This window comes from Lissotriton helveticus, chromosome 5_1, assembly GCF_964261635.1.
Source record: "Lissotriton helveticus chromosome 5_1, aLisHel1.1, whole genome shotgun sequence".
Classification (NCBI taxonomy): Eukaryota; Metazoa; Chordata; class Amphibia; order Caudata; family Salamandridae; genus Lissotriton; species Lissotriton helveticus.
Genome location: NC_136065.1, coordinates 2,052,783,641 through 2,052,804,676, shown reverse-complemented (window position 1 = coordinate 2,052,804,676; position 21,036 = coordinate 2,052,783,641). Strand labels below are relative to the sequence as shown.

The 21,036-nt window shown below is 45.2% G+C and overlaps 1 protein-coding gene across 2 annotated transcripts in view; it reads left to right on the top strand.

Moving 5' to 3' along the window:
• Positions 1-20,695, top strand: part of LOC144756271 (uncharacterized) — a 191,264-nt gene extending 170,569 nt beyond the window's left edge. For both annotated transcript variants that reach the window (XM_078645927.1, XM_078645928.1), the window contains exons 9-11: positions 16,747-16,938; positions 18,125-18,244; positions 18,891-20,695. In XM_078645927.1, the coding sequence (XP_078502053.1) occupies positions 16,747-16,938; positions 18,125-18,229 (297 nt within the window). In that variant the 3' untranslated portion in view covers positions 18,230-18,244; positions 18,891-20,695. The remainder of the gene's footprint in view (positions 1-16,746; positions 16,939-18,124; positions 18,245-18,890) is intronic.
• Positions 20,696-21,036: the final 341 nt, after the last annotated feature.

The following is a 21,036-nucleotide window of genomic DNA, read 5'->3' as shown; positions in this document are numbered from 1 at the left end:
GTGCAGTCAAGACTTGCTCTAGGCGGTAGTGAGAAGCTGAGATTTGGGCTCAGATATAACACATTAGTTGGCACACTCATTGAAGAGCCCAGAAACTTAGTCTAGAAATGCAAGCACTGGCTGTGTCTGCACTGATGAGAAATACCATCTTTCCTTTCCCCTTAGCAGTCTAGCCTGATAATCTTAATTTACTGTCAAGGTGGTTCAGCCCCTTTGTTAGCTACTGCTGCACTTGGGCAAAAAATCCACGCATGTCTGGAATGTCCATGTGGGTGGTAACTGGGACTTAAGAGTTTGCAGTCAACATTTGTTGAGGGCCCACCAATTAACTGAAGCTTCCCTTTCCTCAGAAAATATTAGATCTCTACCAGATGTACTTAACAGGTAAGTTACTTGAATCTAGCCGATTGTGTGTGACCTGTGTGAGAATCTAGGAAGCAGTCAATTGGAATTGAAGTACTTTAATACTCAGCAGTGTACAGGACCCCTAAATATGCAAAGACCTGCCAAGAAAACTGCAAGCACCATATCTCATTAACCATAGGTTGCAGCCGGGAAACTATTATGCCAGTGGGACCCTGGATGCTTGCGTGTCCAAGGTTACGTTAACTTAAAGGGGCTCAGGTTAAGAGTATGTTGTTGTCAACCGTATCGAACCATCAACGTCTCCCTGAGCAGAGACTACAGGGAATGCCCAGATTCACTAGACACCCTATGATCTTTTAAGGGGATCTCATTCCCGCAGTATAAAGACACCATAGGAGGCTGAAGGAGAGAATTTAGGGTTATTGTAATGGTACTGAAGAAAGCTTTTTAGAGGAGAAGGATCACCAGAAAAGATCACCACGTCAGGGTTGCTCACCTCCTTTCTCATATTGCATCATTGTTCTTCCTGGCCTATGGGATCAGCTTCTTCTGATGTCGCTTCTGTCTGATTCAGAGCTTCCATGATTCCTATGGGACAGGAAGCCCTGCATTGATCCCTGATCCAGCACTGAAGGCTACTGTCACTTCAGCCTACTCTCTGGCAGGCTGTGCTCCCAGGAAGGAATTACGGTGCCCTAGCTTCAGCAGAAGAGATGCACTCCTGAAGTAGTGGAGACGCTTTTGTAGATTCACCCATGCGGGAATCTAGTGTTACCAAAGACGCTCTTCATTTATCATGAACAGGCTTGCAAACAAGGCACCCAACGTTGAACTCAAATCAAGCTGAAATTGACAACCAGTGAATCTGCTTCCTGATATTGAAGGTACAATTGCACTCCTCATAGTCTTTGACTAGGTAAGCGGTTGACTGAAAGGCTCGCTTGAAAACCGTAAGGTTTCCCACCAGAGAGCTTTCACCGCCAGATTGTCGCGCTTCCAACAGTGTTTTAGAGGAATGAGTTTCTGCATTCTTTCCAGGGGCTAAAGTAGGTACTTTGAAACTTGCTGTTGAAAGAGCAGAGTAGACGAAAAGAGATCTCATTCCTGGTCAGATGTCATGTACGGTAAGTGCCAAAAGCTGGGACTGAACTTGGGTTGAGGGCTATAGCTCACGAGGTTTAAAATAATGAATGTTGGTGGGCAATTTCCTATTAAGTACATTGCACAATATCAGATTAAGCAAAACACTTTCTCAAGGACACCTTCTTATTGAAATCCTTCGTTGCCGTTGCTGATTTTAAGGACTCCGGACCCTGTTTAATTTTTTACCGCTGCTGTTAACCTTAAGGGCTAAAGACCTACGCCTCGCGGAACCCGCTGCGCGGGTCCCGCATCGTCTTGTGGCTTCAACCCTTCAGCTCCTGTGATTCCTGCGGGGCGTGCAAGTGGCAGCAGGGCTGCGAGCGTGGAACCGGGACTCGCTTTCCCAGGAGTCCCGGTCATCCACTGGCCGAGTCACCTGGCCCGCTCTCCCTGTCCGCCCCGCCCCACCTCCAACCAGTGAAAAGGGCAGGACGCTGACTCTTCGTGGGACACCTCCTTATTGAAATCCTTCGTTGCCGTTGCTGATTTTAAGGACTCCGGACCCTGTTTAATTTTTTACCGCTGCTGTTAACCTTAAGGGCTAAAGACCTACGCCTCGCGGAACCCGCTGCGCGGGTCCCGCATCGTCTTGTGGCTTCAACCCTTCAGCTCCTGTGATTCCTGTGGGGCGTGCAAGTGGCAGCAGGGCTGCGAGCGTGGAACTGGGACTCGCTTTCCCAGGAGTCCCGGTCATCCACTGGCCGAGTCACCTGGCCCGCTCTCCCTGTCCGCCCCGCCCCACCTCCAACCAGTGAAAAGGGCAGGACGCTGACTTTTCGTGGGACACCTTCTTATTGAAATCCTTCGTTGCCGTTGCTGATTTTAAGGACTCCGGACCCTGTTTAATTTTTTACCGCTGCTGTTAACCTTAAGGGCTAAAGACCTACGCCTCGCGGAACCCACTGCGCGGGTCCCGCATCGTCTTGTGGCTTCAACCCTTCAGCTCCTGTGATTCCTGTGGGGCGTGCAAGTGGCAGCGGGGCTGCGAGCGTGGAACCGGGACTCGCTTTCCCAGGAGTCCCGGTCATCCACTGGCCGAGTCACCTGGCCCGCTCTCCCTGTCCGCCCCGCCTCCACCCAGACGTTTTACGTCCCTCACATTATAAGTACTTGAGAGCTACTCTGCGCGGGAGTGCCCGGGGCTAAGCCCGGGCAAAGGGCGGGCCCTCTGTGGCCCTCCGAGGCCCGAGGAGACTGGACTGGGCCTACCCCCTTGTTGAACCGTATTCATGCGTGTAAGTTGTAAGGAGCAATCACGTTATTTTTGCCTTTCTATTTGAAATGTCATCTTCATCTTCAAGTACGGACATAGATATGCTCGATAAGGCAGGGGGTATGTCTAATGGTACTCTGGACAAATACTTTAAAAAGTCAGTGGGGGATGACCCGAGAGAGATTACCTTAGCAGAACGACGAGCAGATCGCCGCCGTTCGGTAGAAAGTATGAAAATTAGGCCGGCACCACACTCACCAGTTCATGTTGTCCCCATAGATCGAGGGAGCCCTAATGGCATTGAAAGACTCTCACAAACGGATGACTTGCCTTTAGTATTTAGAGACAGCATTCCTACTCCTGCCACCTCTCCTAAACTAGATTTAATTGTCCCTTCGCCCGCACTTTGTATTAGTATGCCTATAACAACTAAGGCACAGATCACCCCTGCACCTTCCCCCCGTATTAGCGTACGGAATAAGGCAAAAGGCATTATTCCGCCTCCTAGGAACTATGGCCCACCCCCTATAAAAAAAAAGGCGGAAAAGGGGAGAATTTCACCAACCAAAATTAAGCCATACGGATTTTGGTAAAAAGGCAAAAATCATTCCTGGATGCGATAAGTCTGTAACAATTGCATTACAGCCTTTAAACCTAGTGCCTCAACCTTTAGCTATTTCGCATTCTAAGGGGGACTCCTGCATCACTATTAGTCCAGATACCATCACATCCCAAATAGTCCAAACTTCGGTCACACTGGAAAGTATTGGAAATTTGATAAAAAGTTACTCTTTGGTAATTCTAGAGAGACTGGATAAGGTCGAAGAACGACTTGGGAATTTGGAAAAGGAATTGGGGAAAAGGATATTTCTAACTCACTAGTCCCAAACATGGGTACACAAACTAATATATTGCCTGCACAACCGCCTACATCTGCCATTAGTACTGTTAGTACATCCGCCCTTTGCTCCACCACTACTTCTGCCCGTAGTTCTGTTACTAACAAGGCCCCAACTATAATGAATTTATCTGATAATATAGGAGGGAGACAACCACTGACCCTACCAAAACCACAATCTGCCCAGGCCTTGGCTACTATAGCCTGTAAACCATCAATCGTGACAGGGGAATCATAACTGAAAAATCCACCACGGGAAGGAGAGGGATTTAGGCATTAGCAGGGAAGATCACATAGGGTCCCACTTCCAGAACTACCACCAGAAGCAGTACCTTTTGTTGCTGTCCTTACCGGTGTCCCCGTATTAGAAGATAACAAACGGGAAGGCTATGTCCAATTGAAAAATAAGATCATTCATTGGCTTAGGCTAAACCGGCCACTTCCTAGTGGTATTGACGGTGACATTATAAACGTTCGCCGAACACAGTGGTTGGGGGGTAGACACAAGGACATAGAGGGAGATGTGGTGGTGGTGAATTTCAGGGATCCTAATGCTGTTAATTTCATACTAAATTGGCATGTAGGTAATACTAATAATCGCATTATCCCTCGACCTTTAACATACTTTTATCCCAGATCAGTGGTATTTCCATCTAATTACCACCCCCCTCAACCCATGCAAATACAAGCTTGCCCTCCAACCGCATATGATGCTAGGATGAATCCTTATTCATCATACCCTCCATTGGCCCCAGACCCCTATGGCTGGAACCGTGTTCCAACAAGGTCTACCCTTTCCTCCAACATGAGAATGGACTATTTAAATCCATTCACGCCCCTAGAGACCTCCAATAGATATGATATTTTCAACGGTCTAGTTGACTGTGATTGACGCTCTATGAGCAGAGGGAACTATGGATGTGGAATTAGTCCCATTGGAGTAGAAAGCAAAACTGTTGGTATAGAAGAGTTAGAGAGTCCAGGGGCTAATTGCATAACAACAACAATACCCATAACTAATTTGGCTGCAATTGTGGATACGCCAGTCCCAACATTGAGAAACAGTATCGAGTGTCCCGCGGGACGCGACGATAATTCTCAAGTTTACATAAGTACATCAGGGGACGGCCGACTCCATCAGAACACAACCGCAGCACAATTCTTAAGGGAGTTGGACGAATTGAGATGCATGGGAAATCCCCAAGACATAGTTACTGGGGTCGTACCGGAGTGTTCAAATGTTTCACATGGATCCATACAAAATGTGTTTTTGAGGGATGGAAATGTTGGGGTGAAGGATGGAATGGGACACGATGTACTGGGAGTTGTGGCAGACGAATTAGCGGGACGCCCACCTATGTTTGAGGAGACAATTTTGGCTGTGCAATCTACGACCCTGGTAGAGGTGTTAGAGCCTATAAGGCTGGTCTCCTGGAATATAGCTGGTGTCTCAAAAAATTTAAGGGATCCAGAATGGGCAGAATTTGTTGATACTAATGATTTTTGCTTGTTACAAGAAACATGGGCAGTGGTAACACCCCATAGAATAGGGTACAAATCGTTTGGAATAGGTGCTACTCCATCTAGGAGTGGAAGGCCATCGGGCGGTCTTTTAACTTGGGTAAAAGTTGGACTGAAGGCACAAATTGTGGTGGTAGATGTAAACTCACCCGATATATTAGTGCTTAGAATTATCACGCTGGAAGGGAAAAAACTATATTTAATAAATGTTTATAATAGACCAACACCTCTATCCAAAGTTTCGCCAACATTAGCCACACTAGATTCTTTTTTAAGTGGGTTAGATAGCAAAGATGATTATGTTATTTTGGCAGGCGATTTAAATTGTAACTATGAACCAATCCAGGGGCTCAGTGATATTTTTGAAGAGGAGGACCGTGCAAACAAAATCCCCGCACTAGAGTACGCCAAACCGATTAAATGTTCAACTTTGGCAGTTCAGATAACAAACATATGTGCGGCTTATTCTCTTAGGGCCTGTAATGGACGCTTATCGTCTGATATCCTGAAAAAACCAACTTTCAGTAGAAATAACTACAGGAGTAATTTAGACTTTGTAATTGTTTCTATTCCCATTTGGCATTACATACAGGATTTTGAGGTTAAGGATAGAACAGAAAGTGACCACTTTCCATTGAGTTTATTAATAGAAGCGACATTGGTGCAGGAGGCTGTGGGCACACCGCTAGCTGACAATGGTGTTAATACAGAGATTCATGCTAGCAATAATAGACGAGTCCTCAAATGGCCATTTATTTTGGACCATGGTGACATCCTGGCAGAGATTTATATACTTTTTGCAGATTTTTTGGATTCATTTGTAAGTTCTAAAGATATAGAAGGAAACCCTATTCATTTTATGTCTTTGCACAAATTTTTTTTTAACGATTTAAAAATGTTTGTAACTAAAATGCCCAAAAAAACCCAACAAAAAACACAGAACCTGTCCCATAGTAAACCATGGTATGACGGAATCTGTAGGGAATCTAAAAAGGTTCTCATATTAGCTATAAAATCTAATATTTCACATGAGCTAAAAATTGCTAGGAATAATTATAAGCAAGTACAAAAAGCCTCTAAAAAAGCATGGGATGAAGAAAATGGGCCGACATGCTGTTGGCAGTTAAAAACAACGATAATGTTGGTTTCTGGAGGCTAGTCGCCAATGGGAACCATGTAGGGAGAGTGGTTAAAGACATCCATTTGGATGAATCAATTTGGGTCAGTCACTTTACCAACCTCTACAAAAAATATGAAGACTCAGGAACAGATACGGATGCCCCATGTCTTGAATACCCCACAGAGAGTATGGGCTTTACAATAGCCGAAACAGAGTCGGCAATTAATTTAGTAAAGACAGGCAAAGCCCCAGGTTTGGACAAGATCCCGGGTGATCTCTATAAACATGATATAACAACCTGGGCAACATATATAAACTACTTGTGTAATATATTATCCCTCTGTTTAGATTTCCCAGAAAGTTGGCGTGGGGCAGAAATCGTTTTGATCTATAAGAAAGGGGACCGGAATGACCCCTCCAATTACCGGCCAATCAGCCTTATGGACATCCTCCAGAAAATGTATTCACGACACATATTAACCCGTGTCAGTGACTGGATGGATGAGAATGCAATACTAACGAAATTTCAAGCTAGGTTCCGTAGTAAAGTAAGCACAATTGACCAGATATTTAGATTCTGCTGTCTTTATTGGAAATATGTACACATTAAAAAGGGTCATTTATACGTTGCTTTCGTTGATTTGAGAGCAGCGTTTGATTTAGTGCCTCGCAATCTCCTATGGAAAACATTGAATACTATAGGATTGCCAAACAGCCTTTTGGTCCAGATAAAAGAATTACACGAAAGGAACTTCGCGAGAATTCGTTGGGGTCCCAATGGGGAATTAACCCAAAAAATCCCTATCGAGCGCGGAGTCCGACAAGGCTGTGTTTTGGCCCCTACACTTTTTTCACTTTTTGTGAATGACATCCCTAAACATCTAGAAGGATGTACAAACGATTCACCTAAACTGAATGGTGAAAGGGTGACATCATTGTTGTTTGCGGACGACACCATCTTGATTTCCCAAACAAAAAGAGGTCTCCAAGCACTACTTAATCCTTTTAGTAGCTACTGTAGGAAGAAAGGCCTGGAGATAAACGGGAATAAGACCAAATGCATGTCCCTTAACCCGCAAAAAACATCCAAAGGATGTTTAACCTTGGATGGAATTAAATTGGAATCGGTTTCGCACTTTTCGTATTTGGGTGTGACCTTAGATTCTAAACTGACTTGGAGAGCCCAAAGGGAAAAAGGTAAGCTATCATTTACTCAGAATGCCATGCCAATCCTTAGAAAACAAAGTTTGAGCACTAGTAAAGCAGTGTCCCCAGTAGTTGAACTATTTAAATTCAAGGTCCAACCGTCAGCGCTATATGGCGCAGAAATCTGGGGGCCAGGGTCAAAAGATCTCTTTCGTGTTTTGGACAACAATTTTGAGGAGTCTGGTAAGGGTCCCAAGAGGGACTCCTCTAGTACCTCTCGAATTAGATCTTAACATTAAAAGAACTGACCACTACACCCTAATCCGCCCGTTGATGTTATGGGTTAGACTATGGAGAGTGCCCGAACTTCAGGACTATAGGGATGGCCTAAGGGAAATCATGGTATATGGTAACTCTTTAACTATCCCTTGGATAAAGCCCGTCAAGACTTGGCTTACTGAAATAGGTTTAACTCATTTCTGGGAAACACCAGAACTTTTACCGCCCAATGCAAAATTAATTCTAAAAAGGGCATTTTGGAGTTGTATGGTAAGCAGGGCAACAAATGCTTCGGTTGCTGGAACCCTGGTAACAAATTTTCTGAGCTTTAAGGATGAGCCTTTATTCGAGACTTTTCTCGATGAGATAGAACCTCCCTTAGCCAAAACTCTTTTCTTAAAATTTAGGTATGGCAATCTATTGACCAAAACAACTTTAACACGTTGGTCTAGGAGGACAACTGATCTGTCCTTGGAAGCTGATGAGCTATGTACCATGTGTGACTGCAAACAGATTGAAACCAAGGCTCATATGTTTTTTTTCTGTCCTGCTTATACAATACCCAGAAAAAGATGGATCAAACCACTATGCTTACTGTTAGGTTTGCGTTCATGTAACCAGGCTCTAAGAATAATTAAAACTAACACCAATCAAGTAATAATATTTAGCGTTAGACGATTCCTACATTCAATCTTTTTTTCAAGGAAAAAAAAGGGACAACAGTTATAAATGTTTGATGCATATTCCCATAATTGAGCGATACAAAAGGGGATGATGGACGGAGCGTTTGAGCAAATCAAACACTCACCCCCAGTCAACTGATCTGGGTTTAATCCATCACCATTCTTTAGTTCACTCAGCCACCCCAGTTCAGACATGGCTTTATGCAAATCAGTCTGACCCTGTGCCTCGTGGGAACAGTCCAGCCCGAACTGCCAAGCCATGTCTTCCCTGGACCGGAAACAAGCATCCTGGGACCGGTTTCGGATTCATAATCCTCATCAGCCAGGCTATCTTGAATCCAGTGGCCAAGTGAACAAGGGACTCACGTCTGAGCATACCCTGCCACACTTGGGCGAACAAAGCGATACAAAAGGGGATGATGGACAGAGCGTTTGAGCAAATCAAACACTCACCCCCAGTCAACTGATCTGGGTTTAATCCATCACCATTCTTTAGTTCACTCAGCCACCCCAGTTCAGACATGGCTTTATGCAAATCAGTCTGACCCTGTGCCTCGTGGGAACAGTCCAGCCCGAACTGCCAAGCCATGTCTTCCCTGGACCGGAAACAAGCATCCTGGGACCGGTTTCGGATTCATAATCCTCATCAGCCAGGCTATCTTGAATCCAGTGGCCAAGTGAACAAGGGACTCACGTCTGAGCATACCCTGCCACACTTAGGGCGAACAAAGCGATACAAAAGGGGATGATGGACGGAGCGTTTGAGCAAATCAAACACTCACCCCCAGTCAACTGATCTGGGTTTAATCCATCACCATTCTTTAGTTCACTCAGCCACCCCAGTTCAGACATGGCTTTATGCAAATCAGTCTGACCCTGTGCCTCGTGGGAACAGTCCAGCCCGAACTGCCAAGCCATGTCTTCCCTGGACCGGAAACAAGCATCCTGGGACCGGTTTCGGATTCATAATCCTCATCAGCCAGGCTATCTTGAATCCAGTGGCCAAGTGAACAAGGGACTCACGTCTGAGCATACCCTGCCACACTTAGGGCGAACAAAGCGATACAAAAGGGGATGATGGACGGAGCGTTTGAGCAAATCAAACACTCACCCCCAGTCAACTGATCTGGGTTTAATCCATCACCATTCTTTAGTTCACTCAGCCACCCCAGTTCAGACATGGCTTTATGCAAATCAGTCTGACCCTGTGCCTCGTGGGAACAGTCCAGCCCGAACTGCCAAGCCATGTCTTCCCTGGACCGGAAACAAGCATCCTGGGACCGGTTTCGGATTCATAATCCTCATCAGCCAGGCTATCTTGAATCCAGTGGCCAAGTGAACAAGGGACTCACGTCTGAGCATACCCTGCCACACTTAGGGCGAACAAAGCGATACAAAAGGGGATGATGGACGGAGCGTTTGAGCAAATCAAACACTCACCCCCAGTCAACTGATCTGGGTTTAATCCATCACCATTCTTTAGTTCACTCAGCCACCCCAGTTCAGACATGGCTTTATGCAAATCAGTCTGACCCTGTGCCTCGTGGGAACAGTCCAGCCCGAACTGCCAAGCCATGTCTTCCCTGGACCGGAAACAAGCATCCTGGGACCGGTTTCGGATTCATAATCCTCATCAGCCAGGCTATCTTGAATCCAGTGGCCAAGTGAACAAGGGACTCACGTCTGAGCATACCCTGCCACACTTAGGGCGAACAAAGCGATACAAAAGGGGATGATGGACGGAGCGTTTGAGCAAATCAAACACTCACCCCCAGTCAACTGATCTGGGTTTAATCCATCACCATTCTTTAGTTCACTCAGCCACCCCAGTTCAGACATGGCTTTATGCAAATCAGTCTGACCCTGTGCCTCGTGGGAACAGTCCAGCCCGAACTGCCAAGCCATGTCTTCCCTGGACCGGAAACAAGCATCCTGGGACCGGTTTCGGATTCATAATCCTCATCAGCCAGGCTATCTTGAATCCAGTGGCCAAGTGAACAAGGGACTCACGTCTGAGCATACCCTGCCACACTTAGGGCGAACAAAGCGATACAAAAGGGGATGATGGACGGAGCGTTTGAGCAAATCAAACACTCACCCCCAGTCAACTGATCTGGGTTTAATCCATCACCATTCTTTAGTTCACTCAGCCACCCCAGTTCAGACATGGCTTTATGCAAATCAGTCTGACCCTGTGCCTCGTGGGAACAGTCCAGCCCGAACTGCCAAGCCATGTCTTCCCTGGACCGGAAACAAGCATCCTGGGACCGGTTTCGGATTCATAATCCTCATCAGCCAGGCTATCTTGAATCCAGTGGCCAAGTGAACAAGGGACTCACGTCTGAGCATACCCTGCCACACTTAGGGCGAACAAAGCGATACAAAAGGGGATGATGGACGGAGCGTTTGAGCAAATCAAACACTCACCCCCAGTCAACTGATCTGGGTTTAATCCATCACCATTCTTTAGTTCACTCAGCCACCCCAGTTCAGACATGGCTTTATGCAAATCAGTCTGACCCTGTGCCTCGTGGGAACAGTCCAGCCCGAACTGCCAAGCCATGTCTTCCCTGGACCGGAAACAAGCATCCTGGGACTGGTTTCGGATTCATAATCCTCATCAGCCAGGCTATCTTGAATCCAGTGGCCAAGTGAACAAGGGACTCACGTCTGAGCATACCCTGCCACACTTAGGGCGAACAAAGCGATACAAAAGGGGATGATGGACGGAGCGTTTGAGCAAATCAAACACTCACCCCCAGTCAACTGATCTGGGTTTAATCCATCACCATTCTTTAGTTCACTCAGCCACCCCAGTTCAGACATGGCTTTATGCAAATCAGTCTGACCCTGTGCCTCGTGGGAACAGTCCAGCCCGAACTGCCAAGCCATGTCTTCCCTGGACCGGAAACAAGCATCCTGGGACCGGTTTCGGATTCATAATCCTCATCAGCCAGGCTATCTTGAATCCAGTGGCCAAGTGAACAAGGGACTCATAATTGAGCCAGCAGATGATCTACTTAAAGACAGTTTATTGGTTTATCCTAAAAAGATGTGCTTAATTTTTATAAAGTATATGTGCAATTGTTGAATATGTTGTATATATGTAATGTTTTGTGCTTGACTCTTTTATGGCAATTCTGCCGAAATAAAGAAATTTGATTTGATTTGATTTGACACAGAAAAATAGAGAGGGACCGAATCTCCAGCCACTCTATTGCAGAACATTTCTTCCTTTTCCATCCCCTTCTGGCCCTACCTTCTCCACTGGTCCTGTCAGAGTTTGGATGATGGCTCAGCTAGGGCATGCTTTTAAGAGGTGGAAGGGGTTTGAATCTAAAAAGCAGAATAGAAACACTAGGCAACATGTAAGTCAGAAACCAATTATAACAAACCCTAATAGGAGTATTGATTAAAAAAAAATCAACTCCATCTAGCAAACAATTATGAAAAATATATCATTTTATTATTATTACAAAATGGTTAAAAAGGTGGCTAAAGGTTCAATGAACAGTGACTCAAACACATGTAACAGATGACAGACCAGTATATTAATTGCTAATTCCAGAGATTGGATGCATAATATTAATGTTCCAACTCTCTAACTAGTTTTGTAAGTCTTGTCATTATACAATATACATAAAAATGTTCATTTAAATACGATAAACATCACAAAATATTGAAGTGAAACACACATGTATAAGGCTAATAAGCCAAACTAATATAGATAAAGTAACAAACATATAAACAAATACAAAAATGTGGCACTGGTTCTTCGAGGTATCGACGCGCATTTCGGCGAGCGTGCTGCCTTCATCAGGAAACCACATTAAAAAGCATCATCTACAGAAGTAAATGTCTAGACACTATGACATAATTAAATCCAAACAGTAAAGATAGAATTAGCAGTAAGCATTACATTTGAAGAGGGTGTAAGTACTGCATAGGTACAGGAGTAAATGTTGGGAATTTTAAATGGTCATCCATTAGGAAAATCAGAATTGCTGGGATGCAACCTTAATATTTTTCTAGTACTTCAACGCAAAGCCACTGTAACAGTTTGTAATAGTTTGTGGCCAATGTTATCACATGGCCAGGGGTATTGGAAGACTTAAGAATCTTGTGGGTCTGAATGGATATGAGTAAATTCTGTTCTTCCTCTGGTTTCTAAGACATGCCTTGAAGACCAAGCAGGGTTCCTGCAATAAATGCATCTCTACCTGTCTGACCTTTTCTCAACTTCCCAGATCCCCAAAAGAACACTGTAGGTCTGAGACCCTGCTGAAGGTGGGCATGAACACATATCCCAAAACAAAATACTTTCCACCTCAAATGGAAAAGGGCCCCCTGTTGAAAAGGCATTGTACTGGCTGATTTTGACCTAAACCCCATACTGTTAAAACGTGCTGGTTAAAAAGGGTCACCAACTACCTAAAACTGGGACACTGGCTGGAAACGAGTGACCAAAGTGTGCTACCATTAAATTTGGATTTCCAGTGTAAGGAAACGGTTCTATTATATGGTGTGGCTGTATAACCTCACCTTGTTCTACACGACCAATCCCATTTAGGCCCTGTATATTCTGTTGGTAAACCCTTTGCTTAGAGCCACAGCTACCCACAGTTGAGCGGTCAGGCTTACACAAAGGAACAAGTGTAAAGCATTTAAAAAGCACCAACACAATTGAAGGAGAAATAACTGAGTGAGACACAAGCAATTCAACACAAATAAAAATAAAAAATTCTGATTTTTATATGATTTTTGACACTAGTGCAAAAAAGAACCACCGAAGGGTTCCGGAGATACATAATTTACAAGGTATAATATATTAAGATTTTTTACGTAACCACGAGCAAGCAATGGCAAATTCAGCGAATCTGACACTTAAAAGAAACTTTTTCAAGGAAAACTTTGGCAAGATGGTTTGCAGTTACTTAGTTACTTGACAGAAACTAACTCCGACAGGGAACCAGTTAAGGGTACCAGCAAGATCCGAAGAAAGTTACCTCAACAGGAAAAGCAGTCTCCAGTCCAATCCAATCCAGTGCCATTGACTTCTCCTAGAGTGGTCCTTATGTAAGGGATACAAGATGCTGAAAATGCTCAAAGATGCTGAAGTTTCTGTGTAGTCGACAGGTCTTCTTGGGGCTATGCCTTCTTTTTGTGGTAACTTGCCTTTTCGGTGACCAACTGCACTTCAAAGACTCTCCCGGGTAGAGCAGAATCGAGGGGCAGCTTTTGGGCTCCATGTCCTGGTTACTGATGCTGCACGGTGGCGAGGAGCATTGATCTGGGCCACCAACTTGCCCCAGCAGTCTTCTTCAGCTGTTGTGGCCTTGAACTTTGAACAGGAGGTCAGTCAACTCACACCTATGTGTCTCTTGCTTTGACTGGGCCCTGGAGTTGCATTCTCCTTGAACAGGACAAAGCAAGCACAGTCCCTTTTCTTTGCTAGCCACTTCAGGAGGTGCGGTCCACATTCGTGTTGCCTCTCTTCGGGTCCTTGGTGTAGGGCAGTCCCTCTTTTGTCCTATTCTCTAGTCCACTGAGATTTAAGTTCAGCGTTCCAGGGGCGCCCTTTTTATGACCAGAAAATGTCCTCAGGGGATGCCATGGTCACCAGCCAATGGGCTACCAGGTTCCCTCTCTCCGTGTGGCATCTACTATCCCAGAAGTCTCTATTTTGCCACTCGCAACACAGCAAAACCCTTGTATCGGCGTGCAGAGTTCCCTAGCCTAATCCAGGCTACCAAGGGAGCTACTCGCCCCTGGAAAAACTGTTTGACAACTGGCATCCCCTCTCTGTTCCTAGTGCCAGTCGGTCTGCCTAAACAATAGATCAGCCTCTCTCCCAAGCATTTCCAATTTGCCCTTCAAAGGCTCCTCACAGCAGTGTGGCTTTCCGCTAAGGAGCGGGAATGCCTATCCCTCACGCAGACTTCTATTGTGTCCTTTCCTGGGAATAGTTTGCACATCTTCCCAGGAGGGCAGAAAGCTGTCTCAGGGACAGACCCCATGTACAACCGTAAACAGAAGACCGTGGGCAACAAAGTGGCAACTTTGTAATAGTTGGACACACCCACATGTTACATTAATTTAGACTTGGGGATCAAGTCTGGCTTAATGTAATGAGTTGTTTGATACCTTACAATACCAACTTGACTAGTCCCAGACAGAAGTTAGGGCTGATATGTTGGCCTGCAACTCTGCACTCTCCAATGGGGCTACTAGACTTTATCCACAGCAAATGCAACAATTTTAGTTTTTTTGCATGTTCCACTTTTTAAACACAGCAGTCTGCCTAAGGACTTGAAAATCCTACATTAGTGGGGACTTACATATATTAAAGAATGGAGGATTGGACTTTTTTCCTTTGCTATAAATGGCAAAATGAAATTAATGGTTTAAAACTGTCCTTCCAGTCTGCCGTGCCAGACTGGGAGCCATGTTTTACCTATCATTCCCAGGGTGGCACAACCAGTGCTACAACCCCTATGGGGACCCTTCTGACTTACTCTCCCTTCCTCTTATGGATATTGTTATAGATATTGCTTTTGTCCTTCCTCCCATCATATTGTAAAGCGCTCTGTTATCCCTCTGGATCTTGTTCGCGCTATATAAAACTTTATAAATAATTAAACCGGCCCTGGATACCATATACTGGGGATTTACAAGTAGGTTAGCTTAGGCCAATTGGGTATAAGCCAATCAAACATACACAGGATACGGTCAAGGCACAGGCACTGAGGTCTGGTTAGCAGGCTTCCCTGTACTCTGTCGAAAAACCAGCAGCTTCAGTCCAAAACTTACTTTGTGGGTGACCATACAAAAAATAGGCATATCCTTACAACCAGCCAATCACAGAAGAGAGCATTGTGGCAGACACTTTCACTGACACGAGAGGAATGGGGAATAGGAGAGTGAGGTATGTCCAGCCTCATCGCATCAGGTCAGAGGACCAGAGGCACTTTAGCCTTAAACACTGCGATATGATCACCAAAATGCACAGCACGTAGAGAACAGGGAAGGGCACTAGACAGGCCTCTCGTACAGAAATACACGAGGAACGGGGGAATGGACATGTACCCTGGCGATTGCATAGTAAGGGTAGTAATCTATGGGGTCGCACACTGTTCCACCTACCAGCGGGTTCGCCCCTAAGCATTATGGTCAATGCGGTTTGATTCAGCGTGTGTCCTTCTTGTAAAGTCCAGAGTGTGTTCACCGTTGTGCTGGCCATCCCTGGACACGTGTTTCTGGGTCGTTACCATTCATCAGCAGGGAGTAGGCATACGTATGGGGTTGCTGTTTAGGCTGCCAAGTGTTCCCAGGTCTGGTACCTCCTGGACGACGCACCTGCGTGCCGGTTTGGGCATCGAGGCCATTGACGGTGGTTTGGCGGCCTTCTCTTCCACCCCTTACTATTTTCTCTACTGATGAGGGAAGTTATCCCGAATCCCTAGCCATGTCTCGGGCGATATCCAAAAACCCGGGACATGTATCGGGTCTAGAGATCATCAGTTCAACAAGTACCTACTTGCACCCACATGGGTGAACCACTCAAGAACTCCATGTACCAGAGTCCCTAGGGGCGATCCGGAGGAGGGGCTAGCGATGTGCGGTCCATTGCGATGGTTTCTGCATAGTAAGGGTCTTTGAAAAGACATGAATTCAAACCCCCACAGCAAAACACTCCTGATGTATACTATACATACACAGGTTACGTTGGAAGAATGCAAGGCCTACTCCGCTCCTGTTTGAGGAAATACACTTCATCCAAAAATGCAATATTGGTCTAGGTTTAATCATCTACTGGATTTTCTGGTCAAGAGCTATTTATATTGATTTTTTTCTAAACTCTTTTGTGAGCTTTGGTTTTACTTGGTGCTACCAGTGTTTTTGAAGCCCTTCAGCTTATTTTGCAGGAAGTGACATCAGAAAGAGGACCGGATGAGCAGGCTGTAGATCAATTACAGCAGCAACAGTAAAGGTGCAAAATAAAATATTACATATACCTGTTGTTAAAATGTAATTGAAAATAAAAACTTTTGGTTGGCACCTTTACTCTAAATTTTAGGACACATGTAGCCCCCAAAGTGGAAGGCAGCTCCCGTAAAAGAAAAGGGTCAAATATGATAAACAATTGAGGTTTTTTGTCACCATATAGTATCCAGGGTCTGCCCTTGCCCTTGAAAGGTCACCAAGAAGAGACATCCTCACTTCCTGTCTGCATCACTTCCTGCCAGCTTATGCACCTCTGCAGCCTTACATTTTCCATGTAAAGGGCGTTTTGGTGTTGTTGAATGGTATAAAAAAAAAGCGGCTATAAAAGTAAAAACATTGTTTTTAACTTGTGTCCACCCTTTCTGACATCTAGGAACAACTGCAGAATTGTAACCAAACTCTGGCATCCCAAAGGCTGGAGGCCCAAGATCTGCGGCAGCGATTGGCGACCAAGGAGCAGGAGCTGTTCAAGCGCAGGAGCAAGGATTCTAATACCTCCCAGGAAAGGATGAGTGAGCTGAGCCGCCTTGCCTGCCTGGTGGATGAGAAGGACCATACCATCATGGTACGGGCAGAGTGGGGAATCCGTGCCAGTGAATAGGTGTTATGAAATGGTTGTCGCCCTACCACAGTGTGGGACAAGTGTTGTTGATTTGATTGTCTGCTTTGCCACTCCTACAGTTTTGGTATTTTTGTGGAAATAGTATAGGCAGAAAGCAAGGAACAAGGAGACCTGTAGATTACAGAACTCCTGAGGTAGCGGTGACCTAGGGGAGACGCATGAGGATTTGTAGGTTGGGACCTCTCGTGGAAGATCACCGAAGTAGTGTGTAGTAAGGCAATAAAGCTCACAGAGAGGCCTTTAATGACCTGCTGAGAGAGGTAGAGAAAGGATGTATTTGAAGGAGTGGTATAAGGCGGTAAGGTCCTTAAATGGCAAATAAAAGTGCATATGTGCGTCAGACTGTCGGGTCCCCTCAAAGTAGGCCATTCTGCTGTCTTTTTTAAACATTGAACTCTACTTAGTCTTCACTCAGTCTTGGGCAGTGATTTCTCCTGGGCCTTTCTGAAATCGGTTATCGTTACAAGAGAGGCAACAAACTGGTAGAAGCTGTAATGGAGGGAGAGATGGCACGTGAAGAGGCTGGGAGGTGTGGACATCTCAAGGAGAGAACACGGGAAGAATGTGAGTGGTAAGGGAGGCTATGAACTGGGATTACTGAAATTTAAGAGAAGGTCAGCAGGAGTACTACTAGTTTCTCACTGAAAGTTCTGATCCAATAGGAGAAAAGTAGGATGTCCTAAGCATAGATATGAGCTGAAAGCAGGCAGGGGGAGGGGGGGGGGTTGATTGGAAGATAGTGAGAAAGGCAGAGAGAACTATGCAGTTCACTTAGGCAGGAAATGTAAATGGACTCTGGAAAGCGGTCGAGGAAACCGTATATAGAGTTACGGAGAGTCTGTCGGAGAGACTGAACGTAAGAACATTTTGTTTTATGTATTTATATAGCACATAATGCATGGAATCCAGATTCAAAGCATTTACACTTTGCAATCAGCCACTACTGATAACCAATAATCATCAATATAATCCATTAAAATCCGATAAATGCTGTGCAATCTGTCAAACCTCTGAAATATTCTCGATTTAACTTTTGAACCTGTTCCTTAAGTGGCCCTTCCACTGGCTCTCGAGTGGCTGCCAATGTTTTGAGTTTCAGGTCTGACTTTTCTGTCTTTTCATTGATCAGAAATTTCTTCAAGACTCCTTGGAGAAAGATCGCATTATTGGGAAGCTGCAGGAGAGGTTCCGTGAAGCCCTGAGGCTGGGTGCTGCGCTAAAGCCTGAGGCCTGAAGAAAAAACAGAATGGTAATTGTATCTCCCTGACTTGCCCTGTTGATGGGTTGGTGGCTGGGTACAAATGCAGTCCCTGTGGTTAGTCAGCAGTGGGTACGCCAGGCCTTGCCTTCCCCATGAAACCTAGTTCTGGTATGAATATGTCCCCTCTTGTCGGTTAGTTGAAGTTCCAGGAATCCAACTGACTCTTTTTCTGACCTGCGGTCTCTTTGGTGGCACCGCCCTCTCAGGCAGTCTCCAACACTCCTTAATATGCAGTGCTGCAGGATACGGAGAAGGCTGGTGGTCATCTACGGCTATCGTCAGATCCATCCACTGAGTCTTCAGATGGCTCAGAACCACCTTTATAACCTTTACTTCCCTTCAAGGAGCCTACTGGGTCAAGCGCCTTTTTAGCCCATGCTAGTGAACAAGATTCTTGCTCTGCTTCCTGGGGGCTGTGGATGTTTGTCTCAGCTTTTGGCTGGTCTGTCCCGATCACACAAATTTGACCTCTTTGATTACACTGCCCTTGTACTCAATTCTCTCTTCTGGCACTTGGTAATTTGTTCAAAGCATCCATCTTAATGTGATTCTGTTCAAAGTCTTTAGCTTCAAGTAACAGTTTGCAATGTGCAACTCAATCAACTCATCTACTGTGTCTTATTTCATGCCGCAGGTTAAAAGCAACACTGCCAAAGAGACCAGCGGGAGGACCAGGGAGAAGGTCTTCTTCGATTCATCCGGTGCTTCCAGCCTGCCTACTCTGGACTCTTCCCTCACCAGGACAGAAAAGAGCTCCTCTTGTGGCTCTTTTTTAGATTCACTTTTCCTCTCAGAATCTACACGTGTCATTGTTGTGTTCACGACACTGGCACATCCTCTTGAGGTGGGATTTTGCTGCTTTGTTCTTCTTTTCTCTGCTAACACAAGGCACTGGGTGGGCTTCTAGTATCTTGTGTGTTGGGTCTCCCAGAAGGAACCTCCATCTTTAAATCGGATGGGTCTTCAGAGGGAATCTGGCTCTGAATGGGCACAGATGCCAGTGGGATGGACTAATAGCATGCCAGTAGGTCATTGGCGCAAGATGCTAAATACCGCATACAAGGGCTTTTTTCATTATATCAGCAAATGCGGAGGTGGGCTCAGAGGCTGGGAGACTAGTTTCCCTTCTGATACATTGAGTGACCTTTCGGTTACGGCTTCTCGCTATCCTAGTTTGTCTAGGGGTGACATCATTCTATGTTGGATCTGGCACCAGTTTTGGTAAGTTTTTGAGATGTGGTAAAAGGGCCTTTTCTCTAGTTGATCATTTAGAAGTGATGCTGGTTTGCCATGTTGAAGTGAGCCATTGGTGATGGGTCACTAGTGCACAAATTTGATTACACCAATGCAAATGGGCTCTGGTTCACATGTTTGATGAGGAAAATACACTAATGTTTAAGTTGCACTTGGGCACCACAGCAGGGTACACCGTTCGACTTTGCAGTTAGTCATTGGAAAGGCACATGTATGTCAGGTCATTGAGTTAACACTGCCAGCCTCCATGCGGAGGCGCATCACGATGTTGGTTGTTGAAATAAAAAACGCTTCTCTGGTTTGGAAACTGCAAATTGAAGTGGGACACTACTCCGTTAGGTTGCACCACTAAGTTGACACACTCATTCACACACTAAAATAAGTTACTTTTATTGTAGCCCATGGTAAAGAAGGTGATCGGAGCACAAACACTCAACACAAAAGTGAGATTCTGTCACAGGGAGGGCACAAGTCTCCATAATGGTCAAAATGGTGTGTGGTGGAGGCAATTGACTTGATAATGCGTTTAATGCTCGAAACTAGTCAGGTTGTTTTCATCTTTTTTAAGTGCATTTTGCCAAAGGTATATCATGTCCATAGGGAGTTACCTGTGCATATACAATGGGAATTTTAAATAGTTTCTTTGTAATAAGATGTCCACTTTCATAGAGGATTCTTGGGGTCAATGAGAATCAACTGCCTGGGAAATTATTAATTGTGGGTAATTTATTTTGCTTTTATTCATTGGGAAGGAACTTCCTGTGTGAAAGTTGCTAGAGGCATCCAAAGACAATCACTGCCTATATTTGATATGTGTTAAGTGGCTGAGTGGGGAGGGGGGAATGCTGCTGTCTGCGGAAGAGCGTCTTGTGGTGGGGGTCCCACCTCTTATGATTCCGTGAATCCCAACCCCTTGGTTCCAAGTGTATGCTAAAGCCAGTGGTTGGTGCATGGTCTGACACTGATCTTGGTCTGGGAATGATAAGGTGGGATTGCAGGAGCTGTTGTAGAGCCCTCGCATCAGGGCTGATGTTACCCCCACCACCCTCCCCATAGCAATCACTAGAGTCCATGTGAGCACTTGACCATGGGTTATAATGGGATGTTCGATGCTGCCACTTTTCAACTTGCAATAAAAAACTTTAAATTATGTTCATGCAAATAAACTATTTTGTGATCGGCTAATGACCCTCTTGGTTTGTGTTCAACTATTTCAAATATGTTTTATGTTCCAACTATCACTGCACAATTATATACTTGTCAGCTGGGACAGTACATGTCTCTCCTGTTATAGCCTTAGCTCAGGGTTGTGTCTGCTCCAGAGAGGTTGCTCTACATTCTAGCTCTTATTTATTTATGCAATTTGTATAGCGTACAAATACCCGAAGGTGTCTCGGCGCTGAAAGACAGTAATACAGGGCAGGTAGATATTAAGTACTGGTCGAAAAGCCACGTTTTTACGGACTTCCTAAAAATAAGGAGAGAGGGGCTGGCCCTGATGTAAGGGGGTAGGGTGTTCCACAGTT